We start from the raw sequence: 17,198 nt of genomic DNA, 5'->3' as shown, positions 1-17,198 counted from the left end.
GAGTGTCCTGGACAGATCCCTGACCTCAACCCCACTGAACACCTTTAGGATGAACTGAAACACCGACTGCATCCTAAACCTCCTCATCTAACATCAATGTCTTGATTATTTATTTATTTACTTACTTACCCGGGGAGAGAGAGAGAGGGAATCGAACCCGGCCCACAACCCGCTCTACCACCTGAGCCACAGCCGCCCTTATGTCTAACGGATACCATTAAGGACCAATTATTGTAAATGGTAATAGTTTTAATGGTTAACTAATGGTTTATAATGGTATTTGTAGTGGAAACCATTAAAATTTATGTGACGGTTTCTATTCTTTCTTTCTTTTTTTTTAGCAGGGCTGGAACACCGACTTCACGCCAGGCCCTCGCACTTGACATTGTATCTAAGTTCACTAATACTCTCATGTATGAACGATCACAAATCCCCACAGCCACGCTCCAAAATCTAGTGGAAAGCCTTCCCAGATGAGTGGAGCTTATTATAAAAGGAAAAGGGGAATGAATCTAGAATGGGATTTTGAATAAGCACATATGGGTGTAATGGTCAGGTGTCCACATAGTTTTGGTCATATCGTGTACTTCTTTAACGAACAAACTCACCTTGAAACACATTAAATATGTTTACTGGAATATTTGTGATGTACTTAGTCTATTTTTGTTATTCCTTTGAGAATAAGCGGTCATCTGTGCACTGACATTTCTCAAACATAAAAGACAAGTCAGGTTTCACTCTTAGCTCTGAAAAACGAAAGAGCAAGAGCTTCTTTTCTCACTATTTTCTCACTATATGACTCACTATTTTCCAGTGAAATCCAATGTAGAAAGTATTGAAGACAGAAAAGCTTGTACTCAACCTTTCAGGACATAATGGAGCTAGATGATGTGGTTACAGCAGAAACTTGTTTCAGATAGTTAGCGAGCTACGACATGACAAGCTTGGTGGTGTTGATCAGTATTAGTATGAAATTTGAATCTTTGGAAGTTGATCTGTTTGAGAAGAGCATATAGTTGAGGAAGTTAAGGGCAATTGAGGGTTAAGGGCCTTGCCCAAGGGCCCAAAAGTGGTAGCTTAGCAGTGCTGGGACTCCTGATGTGTAACCCAGAGCTTTTAAACACTGAGCCAACACTGCCCAGACTATCAACAGGTAGCTGTTAGGAAAAGCATTGTGGGTAACGTAGGAAACTTAACTAAAATGAAAAGAGACTTACTTGTCAGTGAAAGCTGTTTTCCTGTAACACACAGTACACAAACTGTGTGGCATTAATAAATCTATTGTCTAATCTACTGTCTAATACTGTCAAGCCAAGTCCAGGCCTGCAGTTCAGTTTTCGGGCTCCCCTGATTTAACACAGCACACTAATGACTTACTTCATATTATTTCTCCAGTGTTTTACTTACAATCAAAAAATATATACATTTGTTTAAATGTACCTATTGTCATACCAGTCCAGTAAACAAAAATCATCCATCAATCGAACAGAAACTCCACATACTTTGCACACATGTAACTACACAGTATATCCAGTAGTTCATCACTGACAAAGAAATAAACACACTTTTTTAAAATGATAAGATTTTTTTTCTCTCTCCTGTGACTGTTTATTTTGCATTGTTTCTCAAACTGTAACCTTGGGAATGTTGAAATTTGCTCGAACCATCAAGACAAGTCTGAAAACATAGTGTGCGGACATATTAACCTTTCATACAACCTTACATTTTACCTTTATAAAAAACACATTAATAAACTATGCTTATAACCGGCAATGTTAAACACAGAATGTTGTATCTCAGACCCAGTAGGCCAGAGCATTAGCCAGTCCACAGATGCAACACAGAATTTGACTACTTAACTTGATGAATACTATCCCAAATCCCAGATTTCAATAAAGAGATAACTATAAATGTCTAAAGGAAAACATGAATAGTCCTCTTGGAAGGAAAAATATATATATACTAACAATCCTGTGCTGTAGATACAGGATCAATGAACAAGCACTTAAGATGAAATACTGAAAGTGTATCGGGTTGTGGGGGGGGTGCACATAATTCGATAAATACATTACATTTCAGAAAACACACTATAGGAGTATGCATTTTAACTTAAAGAGCTCTAAATAAAATACATAATAGGGAAATGATACAAAACGGACAATTAAGGCCAAATAAACCACACAATACGTCTGTGGCATAACAGGCGTGCCATTCTCAAAAGTAGGTAATAAACAGTAATACAGTATGTTCTGTGAAGGATGACGATTCAAACTCATTACCGAACAGCATACGAACTCATAAAGAAGTTCTACTTTACTAATAATTCAATTTAATTCTAAGAAAAACGGGGCTACAAAAGATTTCATTAACATGACTGGTTCTTTCAAAACTGATCTACATTAACACCATACACACTTTTTGCATTGTTTTGAGGAGTATATTTATTTAATCCATATGTTTAGTCCAGTTTAGAGCCATTTATTCCGCCTCGTACAGTGCTCAACTTTCAGGAAGCTTTTCCCCTTCGGTCACGTCGCTTATTTCTTCACGCTCCCGCGTTTCTGTTTCCGTGGACGGCTTCTCTGGCACTATTTCAGGAACGAGCAGGTTGTGTTTCACCTTCATCAGCTCGGTCATGTTGAAACCTAACAACACCACCGCCTTGTTTCGCTGCAGTTGCTTCATACACCTGGTACGTTTGGAGCCAAACTGGCAGGCAACGTCGGTTTTGTTCAGCAGCAATCGACTGCTCAGGGCAATGATCTCCTTCTTGACTGGGTACGGCTGTACGTTGAAGTACTTGTTCACGAATTCCCGGCGAGTCTCGAAGGAGCGTAACTCCATTCCGGTAGGATCCAGAGCAAACTGCACAGAAGGATCATCCACCACTTCAGCTGGAGGAGTAGGCAAACCAGCACACCTCTCTTTATCTAACCTCTTTTTTCTTGCTATTCTGGCCTCTCTCTCTCTCTTATTAGCTTCTATGGCCTCCTTCACAGCCAGCTCCAACCTCAACTTGCTCTGCACTTCGGCATCTGTCTCTTGAGGTTGAGGTGCTGGAACCGATGCTTGGACTTGTCCTGGGACTGGAGCTGTAGTCTGTTTTCGGGGTGCTGGGAACGAAATTAAACCTTGGCTTACTCTGGGGCCAATCGTTAGTCCAGAATTGACCCTTTCAGCATCTTTGAGCGTTTTGGGCGCAGCGCGACATCTGGATACGTGGACACTGATCGCTTTGACCGTCGTTTTGCCCGTGTATACCCCACCACAGTAGATGCACTTGTATGCTGGCATTTTAAGTATGGCATGGACAGTAGGCACGATGAAGTGCTTTTCTCTGAGGTGCATTTGATAGCACTCCATGTTCAGCAGCTTCTCAGAACAGAAGACGCAGTCTAAGCTGTCCGGCTTAGGCACGGGCATCTTGCATACAGCTTGCGGATTCATAGGCGACATCCTCAAAAAGATCAGATCGAGTGAATTAGTAACTAGGGCCAAGTTAAGCTCTTTTTCTCCCATCATCTCTTTCGGGGCCGTGGTGTTGATATCAAAATAGGGAAACAGGAGGTAGCCAGACTCGTCGGTATAAAGACGATACTCTCGCCTCATGAAGTCACAGTTGGACTTTTGGGTTGGATTGTGCTCAACCTGAATATGCGCAACCAGCTGTTTGATGGAGTAGAACATCCCAGGACAAAACAAGCAGTTCAAACCATGAATCAGATGTTCAAAAATACCCTTTTCGGACAGCAAGATTTTACACATCAGGCATTTCACTGTCTTGTCAGGCATTTTCTTCAAAAAGGGTGCTCGGGCAGCCAGGCCTAGCTTGGACTTCTTGGATGAGTCTTTATGGACCTCCACATGGGAGTCATATATATTGGATGGAAAAAGCTCGTTACAAATGGGGCAGGTGACCCATTTCTTGGTCTGCTTGGAATCTTGGGGGTTTTGCTGATGCATGCCATTGTTCTGGGACACCGGCAACGGTGCTTTGCTGACTACTTGGACATTGTTTGCCTGGACTGACAAAACTTGTAATGGTGCAAGAGTGTAGGTAGGCAGCCCATCGACTTTGTTGCCTGTGGGGATCAGATGACTCAGAAGGGACTGGGATGTAAGCATGGTACCTCTAGGGGTAGGCTGATTCAAGGGGAACCTTGGCGCGACAATCATTGGCTGTGGTGGTGGCCCCCTTACAGTTGGGACATTAAACTGTAACCCAGGTGGAAGCAAAACCTGACGTGGTGGAGGATGAAGAGGACCTGGGACTCCAACCCTGACTGGCTGCTGGCGAGGGATAACCGGCTGAAGCGTTGGGGCAGGAGTTGTTCCTCCAATATTAGGCAGCGTTGCAGAGACAGTTCTTGGAACTTGAACATTCTGGATAGTCAGTGGCTGACCAGGCTGCAGCAAACCTTTTGCCTCAGCGCTAGCAAGCTGAAGCAAGGTTGAGGCTTGAACAGGAAGAACTGCTGTGTTAGGGGGAGGGAGTAATCTAGGTCCACCATTAGCCAATGGCAAGACTGTGCCTGGAGTTGGTACAGGAGTCATTAAAGGTTGGCTAGGTGGTCCTGCTATAACAGGACTACCTTGGATCTTTGGTGCTAGAGTGGGAGGTGGCTTCTTAACGTCTGTTTCAAAAATGAGAGAGTTTATGTGCAAATCCAATTCCCTGTGCTTGTCAGAGGTCAGTATGTGATAGAGCAGGTGCTCGGAGGTGTCTGCATTCGCACCACAGACCTTACAATAAAATTTCCTGTACATCTGACCAAGGGCCTTCAACTCAGTGTCTGCTCTTTGTCCAGCAAAGCGATTCAACAGTGCGGTGTAATGATTAATGAGAACATGTTTTCTCATGCTGTACAAGAGATCATCACGAACGGGGCATTTTCGGCACTGAAATGTATGACCACTTAATGCTTTAGCAGACAGGGGTGTCACCGTGTCAGATTCTGGCTTCTGATTTTCAAAATGGAACAGTTTATAGTGCTTGGAGATGACTTTAGGGTGGCCGATAAATGGGCAGGAGGAGCAGGCAGAGAGACTGCAGGCTGACTGCTCATCATCATGGTAGCGATGAATATGAGCCCTGAAGGAATACCAGGACCGTGTCGAAAATTTACACAATGGACAGCACAGGCCTCGGGTGCGGTAGATCCACTGGAGGGAAAAGAGGGAGAAAAAACACAAATGTTAGAATTGTGGCTATATAAACATGTGGTCATAACATACTCCGTATTCTAAACCGAACAGGTTACAAATGCCTCCAAATATCCATCCATCCATCCATTTTCCATGCTGTTTATCCTACAGGGGGAGCCCTGGAGCCTATCCCAGGGAACTCGGGGCACAAGGCAGGGGACACCCTGGACGGGGTAACCCAACCCATCACAGGGCACAACCACACATACATTCTCACACTACAGACAATTTGGAATTTGGGAGTATAAATACACACAATATTATTATAACAGCAAAGGGGGAATAAATCTGGAATGGGATGTTCAACAAGCACATATGGCTCTCGTGGTCAGGTGTCCACAAACTTTTGACCATATAGTGTAGGATAAATTAACAGTTCTTTTAAGGCTGCATAAAGACGAAGCAGCACGCTGCAAGGCCAGCCACTACACTTCATCAAGGTCACTATTTTGTGACCTTGGAATTCCAGTGAAAGATAACACTCAATAATAATACTATAACATTTATTTTATAATAATAAGATCAATAATACTTTCTCATGAAAGTCATAGAGTTGGTATAGGATGAAGGTCATCGGGGTCTCACATAAAAAGGATAAAAAGCAATTACCACTCATCTAATTGTTCGAAATTCACATATGAAACCCATGGCCTTCATCAATGCTTAGGATACTAAAGGAAAAAACTTCAGAGTAGCGCTGGGTGACAAAACGACTAATTTCTATTCAAATTTGATATACCCCCATCTAATTAAACACAGAAATAGCCAACAGACATGACCTGATCACGCAACATGTAGGGTTAGCATTAAAGCCGTGTTGTTGAAACCCTTCAGAGAAGTGTGCGCATAACAAAATACACGAAGTACACTTCTTATGCACAGGCTTAATGCTTGCCAACTGATAAAATAAATAAATTAAATTAACATACATCGGCTTAAATGTTTAGCAAATTTAGGTAAACAAATCATGGAGAAATTAGTATGCAATTTATAAACTACTGAATATTTGCATATTCACCTTTTTCTTCCACTTGCCATTAAAGCCATCTGATAAATCGGTCCATTCAGTGGCACCAAAAACGCTGTCTCCTGGATCAAACTCCTGAAGACTCTGAGGTAGAGAAAAAAGGAAAGCGTTTCACTCGATCAGATATAAAAAGACAGAAATGCACATGAATTCTGAAACTTAGAAGAGAACCACCAGAGCCTAGTGGTGGGGAACAGTCCCATTAAGGGAACAGTCCTCTCCTGGCTCAGGTCTTATTTGACCGATCGTTATCGGTTTGTAGATGTAAATGGAGACTTCTCCACGCATACCGAGGTTAATTTTGGTGTTCCACAAGGTTCTGTTTTAGGCCCACTGCTTTTTACTTTATATACGCTACCTCTAGGTCAAATTATTCGTAAACATGGAATTAGCTTCCACCGTTATGCTGATGACACACAGCTGTATGTTTCAGCGAAGCCAGACGACAGACAGCAGCTTAATAGAGTTGAGGAATGTTTAAAGGACATTAGACGTTGGATGCTAATTAACTTCCTTTTACTTAATTCTGACAAGACAGAAGTACTTGTATCAGGTTGGAGCCATTGTATTTCATTGTATTTCTGATCACATAGTATCTCTGGATGGTCTTTCTGTTTCATCATGTGCAGCAGTAAAAGACCTTGGAGTGATTATTGACTCCAGTCTCTCATTTGATGCTCATGTAGATAATATTACTAGGATAGCCTTCTTTCATCTCAGAAATATTTCTAACATAAGAAATATATTGTCACTACATGATGCAGAAATATTAGTTCATGCATTCGTCACCTCTAGACTAGATTACTGTAATGCCTTTACTGTCTGGATGTTCCAGTAGGAGCATAAACAAACTCCAGTTAGTCCAGAATGCAGCTGCTAGAGTCCTAACTAGAACCAGAAGATACGTCCACATCACCCCGATCTTATCAACACTGCATTGGCTCCCAGCAAAATCTCGCATTGATTATAAAATACTATTATTAACCTATAAAGCACTAAATGGTCTCCCGCCACAATATCTAAGCGACCTTTTGGTTTTCTATGATCCGCCACGCGTACTTAGATCAAAAGATGCAGGCTATTTTACAGTGCCTCAAATAGCGAAGGCTACAGCAGGGGGAAGAGCTTTCTCTTATAGAGCCCCACAGTTATGGAACAGTCTTCCAATTAGTGTTCGGGACTCAGACACAGTCTCAGTGTTTAAGTCTAGGCTTAAAGCGTATTTGTTTACTCAAGCTTACCATGACTAGACTTTCTGTTAGGCTAAGCAAAGTCCTAATAATCTTTTCTCTACCTCTCTCCTTCTGTCGAGCCACACACGATTTTATGGAGATACTAGAGATCCTGATCCTTTCTGCTCTCCGGACCTGCCTGATCTGTTTCGGATGTCCTACCTCTGGATGGAGCTCTCATCTACTCCAATTCCAGATTGCTGGGACTACGGCTGCTTCTAAGGCCAAACAGACTTCATATAAAATCATAATGAACTTTTTCACACTATCTGTTGTTACCCAGATGAGGATGGGTTCCCTTCTGAGTCTGGTTCCTCTCAAGGTTTCTTCCTCTTAACATCTTAGGGACTTTTTCCTTGCCACCATCTCGCTCAGTTGGGATAAATTCACACTTTTAATATCTGTTTATATATTTCTGTAAAGCTTCTTTGAGGCAATGTCTATTGGAAAAAGTGCTATACAAATAAAATTTAATTAAATTGAACTGAACAGTGTTAGTAGTAGAGGGTGTTTCCTTGCTGGATACAAATTAAAATGAAAATCTTGTGACAGTGTCTTCATATAGGTTGCCTATAAAACCTGTCACGTTCAACCTCTGACCATTCACATACCATTTGTAAAATCTGACAAAAGGTCAACTAGATTGCCCCTAGATGTGAATGAGTCTGTGCATTGGGTCCTGAAATGGACTAGCGTCCCATTCAGAGTGTACTCCACCTCAAGCCCGTTGTTCCCAGAACAGGTTTTGGATTCACCAACTAGGATAAAGTGGTTAACTGAAAGCTGATGGTGAGCTCCATGTTGCCACTTCTGAAATGCCCCTTTTGTAGTGCCACCCATTAAGTTCATTGTGTCCAATGACTTTTGAACTGAAGAAGGCACCTACTGACCTGCATTCGGATAAGCCTTTGCAATCTCGTCCCTAATCTGCCTTTACACAGTGGAGCCCCTTTACGGTGCTTCCTAAAGCACACAAACAGCTGGTCTGTGACTTGCCAGCTGGCGGGCACTTCCCCATGTACACAGGGCGATACCACTGCTGTTGTGCCAATACCTCTGGCAAGAAATGCTGAGTTTTGCTAAAATGTGACAGTTGAACTGCAGTCCCAATGGAAACATTGCGTGCAGACCAATAACACTTGCAAGTCATCGCCTCATCTGCCATTGTAATGGCTAGCAAAAAAACGGTCAAGTGAAAAGTCCCATTGCAATTTCATCATTCTTCACGGAGAAAAGAGACATCCCATATGCAAAACCTTTGTGGGGAAGATCCCTGTGCTTAGTGATAGCCAACATTGGAAGTCTGTAAACTTCTGTTCGAAAGCTCGTTAGTTCAAATCCCAGCAGTGGCAGCTTGGTGGCCCTTGAGCAAGGCCCTTAATCCTCAATTGCTCTGATGTAAAAATAAATAAATAAATTTAAAAAAATTAGATAATTGTAAGTCGCTCTGGATAAGGGCGTCTGCCAAAATGCCGTAAGTGTATATATAAAAAATACCCAGGGTGCTCAGCAGCAGTTCAGACGTGAAAACCAGCCCACTGTTGAACACGTATTTCCACATACTCTGCCGATATGTCTGATCACACCCTGCTCGTACATCGCTTGAGTACTCTGGACAGGCGTGACTGTATGTTGTGTAACGCCATCCTGTTGCAGTCTCTGAAACAGTGCGATTACAAACAACTATGCCTAAGTGGTAACAGGCAAAGATCTAGTGCTTCCCGGCCTGTGCACCAACGTGGCATCAACTTGGATTCTCTTGTGCGTTAACAAACCCTGTGATCGAATACACGCCACTGCTAAGGCTTCCATTGCTTGCATGGTTGTGTTCACTTACTGCACCTTCGGATATCGGTATTTTCTCATTAAACTCCAGAAGCAACTATACCAAAGTGTCAGATACAAGCCAAAGTATGGGCGTTCTATAAAGTTGTCTTGGGTGGTAGACCAAGCTTTGGTCCGCTGCACTCCAGATCACCAGAATGTTCCAATGGTGGGTTATTAATCATTACTCAAGCTCAGAGAGTCAGAAATAGTCATTACATCAATTACTGATCGGAAGGTCGGGGGATCAAGACCCAGCACTGCCAGGCTCTGGGTTACTGATCGGAAGGTCGGGGGTTCAAGCCCCAGCACGGCCAAACTGCCACTGTTGGGCCCTTGAGCAAGGCCCTTAACCCTCTCTGCTCCAGTGGTGCCGTATCATGGCTGACCCTGCACTCTGACCCCTGCAAACATGCTGAGATATGCGAAGAAAAAAAATAATTTCACTGTGCTGTGATCTATGTGAGACCAATAAAGACTCAAAAACTCAAGACCTCTGGAATAAAAGTGTGCCCAATGGGGAATGCTCATATCGGGGAAATTAGTTGAGCTTGTCGCTCTGTGTCCACAGCACTGATGTTGCTACACACAGACACAAGCAAAAGGCCACATAATTGAGCTGGAATAATAATAAACACTATAATTACCACCACCAAGGTGTACGCAGTCATATACTCATTTGTTTGATTGTTGTGATGATTTAACAGTAACATAAATAATATTATTAGAAAGAAGTAAGGTTAGTTTGCTATATTTTAACATGCATTTTGTTTTCCATGCAACACAAGTAAGGGAAAGAGGTCAGGCTCCTACTGTATGTAGAGACGGTCACAAGGTGATGACTGTTATTTGTACTCAACAAGGAAACAAGAACATGGAAATATGGCACTAGTTCAGAAGGAAACTGCTCTGGCAGTCCGGAGTGTAATGATGTAGCACTCACCTCACACAAGCTTAAGCACTCTTCAAGGCCAAATTCACCCAAAATGTTTTTCACCTTCTTTCTTGTTCTTCGGATTTTCTCTAGTCCTCGAACTGGAAACTGATACATGGCTCCTCCCCTGAGGTAGAACACAGATGATAAAAAAGGACCTGACTGTATTAATTGTTTTACAATGACAAGAACTTACAACAACAACAACAAGGCGCCATAGAGTTCATTAGAATGATTCAACCTACTTGACCTACGTGTCAACGAACCATGACTACGTTTACATGGACAGCAGTAATTTAATTAATTATTGAGCTTATTCTGAATAAGACAATATTGTGATTAAGGTGTTTACATGAATTTCTTTTAGAATATTTCTTTCATGTTCCTGTTTTAAATGTTACAGAACATAGAGCGATTAACAGCACGTGTCATTACGTCACCGCGCCACGCCGTCCCTCCAGAATTTCACGTATCGACATACAGTTCGTCTTCGTTATGGTACCGTATACAGTTTTGGGTGTTTTTATTTTAAATTTTCACGAACGCTTCAAGTGCAGTTAATTATTTGTCATACTGTATGTGCAAATAGTCGACTGCGTCCGAATCCACATACTTACATGTATTTCAGCTACTATACAGTAGGTAAGTACGCTGTTTGGGATGCAGACGTGCTCTCTTGTTTGCCGTCGAACGGTTGAGCGCTGCCGTGTGTGATCGTGTCCTGTCACAAAATGCGGTGAAAACTCCCACACGACGTTAATAATGTGATTAAGGTGTGTACACGCCTGTAATGTAACTAAAACAGGAGTACTCCACACTTCTTAATTTGATTTGTGTTTACTTCGAGTATGACTTTAGCCGGATTAAGGTCATCAATCGCTGTTTACATGCTAGTTTTTTTTAATCAGAGTATCGTCTCAATCAGGTTAATATCGGATCATCGCTGTCCACGTAAACAATCCGCGTGACCGGTTGTGGTAGAGCAAAAACTTCTCTTCCCAAAATAAATTTCCATGCACTCTGCAAAACTTAAAAATGGCAATCCATGAATATAAATAAAGACGGAAAGATACTAAAGCGAAATGAAAAAAAAAGTGAAATGGAAAAAAAGCTCATTCTAAATAGAAAGAACTCTTCAGAAAGATGAAACAGCACTGGTCCAAATGCAAGTGTGAATAGTGCAATAACTAAATCCTTATCTACTTCATATTACATTATATAATATAATATAATATAATATAATATAATATAATATATGTGTTTGTTTTACTAGCGCACGCACATTTATGATATTGTGCATTTAGTCAGTGTTTGGAAGACTGCTTGTCCTGCGCACGTGAGAGATAACCTCCTTGTGTTTAAAGTAAGCAAGTCACCTTTCAGTGCACGCGCTGGAAAAGCAAAACTGTTCATCTTGCACCGGTTTTAATTGATGCAAACAACATGATGCTTGAGTGAGAGATGGATTTCAGGATAACCAGTAAAATAACTGTGCACAAAGATGACAAAATGAAAGAGGGGATACAATTATGCTAATCATCATCATCATCATCATCACAGATTACTGCGCTACATTATTACCACCAGGATGCAGCTCGGGTAGGACATGAAAATAAAATACTATATATGCATTTGAAATATTCATGCAACTTGGCTTACTAGAGATGAAAACATGATGCATGATGTCATTAAGGAGTAAAAAAAAAAAAAAAAGTAAATAGTAGTTTAATCGTGAGTTTAGCGTCATTTGCTTTTTAATTTCAGAAGATAAAACTTGTCATGTGATTATATATCTCATGCAACTAAACTAGAGCAAGGGTGAGACAGAAGCTCGCGAGCAAACGCATTTGATGATTAAAATGTGCACATGCAAGATCATTCGCTGCATCTAATAAAAACATGTGCCGTTTGTGTGCATTGGAGATACACAATATAGTTTCAGTTTAGCGCGAGGACATGCACGCGGCGTGCTGGAACTTCTCCTCATTACCCGGCTGCCACATTCTGCTCGCTGGTGTTCTCTGATTGTATATCTTACCTTCTGTAGCACCACTGATTTTTTTTTTTTTTTTTTTCCGGAGGGAGTTTACCGCTTTTTTCCTAAAAGGGCGACAAAGCAGATTTCCCACCAATCCGCGAGCCAACGGCGATTACAGGCAGCGTGGATGCACAGCGCCACAGTCACAAAAAATCTAGTTTTAATTATTTTTTTTTAGCAGCAGCGACAAAAAAAAATGCGCTCTGACGAATTAATCCTTAATGTAGCTTCGTTGTTCGAGCACATAAAAAGAGAAAATGGCGCATTGAATGACAGGGAAGTGACGTACGGTCCTAATTAGCATATTTCATTCCTGACCAATGAAATGTCAGTGCATTAAAAGTCGAGAAACGCTCAATAAACATCCTGTACAGTCCCTCAGATGTATTCGCCCCATACTACACTTCAAACCTTCATTGCTCGTGTGAAAATTAAGTTGGTGACATAATTAAGTCAATTCAAGATTCATTGTTTGGATTGCTGGAACTCATAAGTGGGCGGGACTACTGGGGCTATACACAGCACAACCACTAGAGGGCGTCTGTGGGTTGCTGGTCTGAGCAACTGCAAAAATTGGGAGGGACTTCTCATGGCTGAAGTCATATCACCCCATAAGTCATTGGCCAATAGGAGGCGAGCGATCATTACTATTCTGTTCACTGTCTGAAGTAGAAAAAAATAAAATCTGCACTAGCTATTTAGAAGGTAGCAAATTGTAAAAGTCTATCAATTATTGATTTGAAGTTCTCCATCATGCACCACACATGTCAGGCTACATTATGGTCTAAAATTTTCCGTCACCTTTTTTTCCCCAGCATCGTATGTGCGAATTTATCCGTTGTACATACAAAAATGTATTTTAACATATTGTAGCTACAACAGGGCTAAAGGTTACAGTCTATACTTCTCGAAACCTGAATGTTTGCAAATGTTAACTAGGTTATGGGATTAAAATTGGTTCATATCAAACAAGCTAGATTAGCTCAAAAACTTAAGCTAAGCGTGAATCCTGAAGTACGTAATATCTACGATAGAAGTTCACGGAAGGTAAAAACCTACGTGAACATATATATCTATGTATCTATATTTTAGAGGACAAAAAAATTATTTTACGATATCGTAAGCGCTGGTGTAAGATATTGTAAGATATCACTATGTGAATTATTACGAAACCAGTATTTGCAGTTTAGCTATAGCGTAGCTATGTCTACAGAATTGGTTCAGTAAATCATAAGGAACTGTTGAAAGGGTGCAAGTTGAGTGAAAGTTGTGAAAACCTAAAACAACATGACCACATTAGGGGCAATGCAGATAGGTATTGCATCATAAAGAAGAGTTGCTTCTCTTTAAAAAACAAAAAAGAGATGTTGTAATGTTGTGCTGTTGTTGTAACTGCGAAGTAGTTGAAGGAATGATGTAGCCTGCTAACAAATGATCTAATTAGCGCTTTTGCCTGAGGTAGCACTTGAAAAATATCAAACTCTTTCAGGTAAAACCTGTCAGAAAAGACAAGCACGTTAAACAAATACAACATTCTAGCTACATGATGTTGCAGATAATGTAGCTAACCTACCACATGTGTCATTACGTATGAAAGTTACATTCGAAAGTACATCAGTCGAAAGTTACTTTTATAAAACGTCTTGCAGAGCGTTTTGGCAACTTGGGCTACACTGTCTAAACAATGAAAAGTAACAACAATTTAAAAAATATAGCGTGGAAACAGGTTGTTCTAGCATTTTTTATATTTCAGAATGAACACTTGATATTTACTAGACTTTAAGATAAAGCTTGCAACTCCAGGATTAACTCTGAGGTAACAAATCAAGAGTGTCAACATTACACATAGGCTATTATAAGTTTATTATATGCTTGTCTGAATAATTAACGTCCTAAGTTCAACAGATGCTTTTGAAACTTTATAATGTTCCAATATTGTAAAAGACATGAGCAGCAGCAGCAAGACAGTAATCTACTTACAAGTAGAATACATTTGTATTCTATATACACAATAAAGAGACCGTTTTCTAGAAAGTCTGTTGCTGTTACGTGTATATTTATAGAATTTTTAACAGCCTGCTATGCCACAGCAGTTCAACTGTACTGAATTCATGAGTATAAAATACACTCTGTGTTTGCTTTATGAGCCACCGTGTTGTTACTGTTAGGTTTTTGGATCAGTCACGTTGCATGACCCAAGCTTTTTGAATTTGAGGATTTCCTGATACTTAGTAGCACTGTAGTAGCACTGAAATGACTGAAAACCTTTAGGTCCTGTGACAATTATATTCCCTCCAAGAGACTGGTATTCATGTCTGTATCAGCCACAATGATTATCTTTTGTCCTATCTGTCAACATTTTCCCAGTGCTAATGTGAAATCTGGCCACTGATCAAATATATCGGGAACTAAACTATTCTCTGTGTTTTTTTTTTCTCTGTCATAATAAAATAATTTTAGGTCAGAGACATGACCTGATGTTTGTGTGATTGATCTGAAAATGTATTAGAACAAACTGGGTTATAACTGTAGAAAGAGCTCGCCAGGTTAGTAATATTGTCCTCACTTAATTGCAGATTTAATTGATTTAATCAAACCACTTGGAAACGTGGTGTGGAAATGGAATTGATTTGTCGCTTGACAGATTGTCTGTGCTTCATGTGCACTTCAAAACACTCGGCCCTTTTTATGTTTTATGTACAGCAGTAATAAGAAAAGATACTGTGTGTGTTCAAAGCGTAAATACAAACTACCTGATAATTCAAACAAACAGAGCCCTCCCAGCGGCTGATGTGTGGTACTCAATGCACAGATAAAGTATGGAGTTTATTCTATGCCAGAACTTGTTTACAAGATCCATCCATCGGTACCGCTTATCCTACACAGGGACACAAGGACTTGGAGCACAAGGTGGGGGACACCCTGGGATCTTGGAAATCCCAATCAGCCTACAATGCATGTCTTTGGACTGGGGGAGGAAACCAGAGTACCCGGAGGATACCCCTGAAGCACGGGGAGAACATGCAAACTACACGCACACAGGGCAGAGATGGGAATCGAACCCCCAATCGAACCCTGGGAGGTGAGAGGTAAATGTGCTAACCGCTAGGTCCTAAATATTTACAAGATCTACAGCAAAATATGAAATTTCCGAACTGCTGTTATAGAATATTAACGAACCCCTCATGACCACTCAGATTTGAGAATTCAACAATGCCATGGTCATAATTCAGATGAATTTCTTGCTGAAGGTTAATGCACTGATCACACTCTCAGAAATGTGAATGCATGCTAACAGCATCCACTGACCGGGTTAGATGGCTACACAAAGCGAGGCCATAAGACTAGCTCAGTGAATAGCCTACATACACGATATTTTCAAAAGTATGTTGACACGGGACCATCACACCAATATGTGGTTCTTCCTCAAACTGTTGCCACAAAGTTCGAAGCACACCACTGTACAGAATGTCTTTGTATGCTCTAGCAGTACAATTTCCCTTGACTGGAACTAGTTCTCAGGTCAACACTGATCACTTTTGTTTTTAGACCTCAGATATGGTTATACCCTGTGCAGAAAGTGAGATGTGGGTGTAGATAAAGTTGACATTGGCCAGGAAAGAAGGAACAGATGTGGGTTTTGGGGTTAACAGGAGAGGAAATGAGAGTAAAAACGACAAGTGCCTCTGGATATGCCACCAAATCCTCTGCTAGCTGGATGGCATCATCCATTTGGTGACACTGGACCCACTCTGCCATTCTTCCTGGAGCTGAATGATGAACTGCGTCATTACCACTATGTAGATGAATTTTGATGATTCTTGAATTCTTGCTGTATATACTGTAAGCCAATGGGGCTTCAACTGCACTGAACAGAACTGAACTGTTATCGCTGTTGCTCTCATTGTCCAGTTGTGTCTGTCTTGCCAGCTGCTGAGTTGTGATTTGGGTGAGAGCATAGCCAACCAGCTGGCAGACCAACCACACCCTCTCAAGTCACCCTTGTGCAGTGACCGCATGGTCAAAGACTTTGGTTGTCTTCTGGAGTTATCCTTATGATGGTATAGAGTGGGGCATAACGTGAATGTTAGAGGGTTGCAGCACGCTCCAGACCACCTTCTTGCTCCTTCATCAGTGTCTCAAAGCATTGATGATGGTATGGTGTTGTATCTGGTGAGAGACTTGGTCACCTTGCAAAGACGGCATACTGGTATCATCAGTCCCGGGTTTCCGCACCAATATGACACCCTAAGTTGGCTTAGTAGCGGATGAGTACGCTGGAGGTAGGCATTTGAACGGCAACACTGAACTTTTTCCTTTATTTGACTACAACCAAAAGTATAAGTTTTAACCTGGCACTTTTCAAACAAACATAGACTAGATAGAAAGATAGACAGTGAAGTGTATTTTGTAGATTTATAATTCATTATTAATTGATAATTTGCTATATACACTATATGGCCAGAATTATGTGGATACCTGGCCATCACACCCATATGTGCTCATCCCAACACCATGGCCATTAACATGGAGTTGGTTGCCCTTTGCTCTTATAATAAGCTCCACTCTTCTGGGAATGCTTTCCACTAGATTTTGGAGCGTGGCTGTGGGGATTTGTGATCACTCAGCCACAAGAGCATTAGTGAAGTTGGCTGCAGTGTCAGGCGAGGAGGTCTGGGGTGCAGTCGGTGTTCCAGTTCATCCTAAAGGTATTCAGTGGGGTTGAGATCAGAGCTCTGTGCAGGACACTTGAGTTCATTCACTCCAACCTTCACTAACCATATCTTCATGGAGCTTGCTTTGTGTACAGGTGCATTGTCATGCTGGAACAGGTTTGGGCATCTTATTTCCAGTGAAGGGAAATTGTAATTCTACAGCATACAAAGAAGTTATAGACAATTGTGTACTTCCAGATTTGTGGCAACAGTTTGGCTGAAG

At 41.3% G+C, this 17,198-nt stretch overlaps 1 protein-coding gene across 1 annotated transcript; it reads right to left on the bottom strand.

Annotated features, from left to right (window-relative positions):
* Positions 1–1,578: 1,578 nt before the first annotated feature.
* adnp2b (ADNP homeobox 2b) lies at positions 1,579–12,553 on the bottom strand. The gene is made up of 4 exons (XM_017482474.3): positions 12,261–12,553; positions 10,232–10,349; positions 6,224–6,316; positions 1,579–5,163 (listed from the first exon to the last, which is right to left on the bottom strand). The coding sequence occupies exons 2-4, from the start codon at positions 10,337–10,339 to the stop codon at positions 2,500–2,502; spliced, it is 2,865 nt and encodes a 954-aa protein (XP_017337963.1). The 5' UTR covers positions 10,340–10,349; positions 12,261–12,553; the 3' UTR covers positions 1,579–2,499.
* Positions 12,554–17,198: the final 4,645 nt, after the last annotated feature.

The sequence above is a fragment of the Ictalurus punctatus genome, chromosome 12 (assembly GCF_001660625.3).
Source record: "Ictalurus punctatus breed USDA103 chromosome 12, Coco_2.0, whole genome shotgun sequence".
Classification (NCBI taxonomy): Eukaryota; Metazoa; Chordata; class Actinopteri; order Siluriformes; family Ictaluridae; genus Ictalurus; species Ictalurus punctatus.
This window is presented reverse-complemented; position numbering and strand designations above follow the sequence as displayed.

What these genes read in the sequence shown, in the direction of transcription:
- adnp2b (XM_017482474.3), bottom strand. Translation starts at nt 10,339, where the DNA reads ATGTATCAGTTTCCAGTTCGAGGACTAGAGAAAATCCGAAGAACAAGA. An exon ending in AGTGCTTAAGCTTGTGTGAG is followed by an intron (nt 6,317 to 10,231) that starts GTGAGTGCTACA and finishes TCTCTACCTCAG; the next exon opens with AGTCTTCAGGAGTTTGATCC. An exon ending in ATGGCAAGTGGAAGAAAAAG is followed by an intron (nt 5,164 to 6,223) that starts GTGAATATGCAA and finishes TTTTCCCTCCAG; the next exon opens with TGGATCTACCGCACCCGAGG.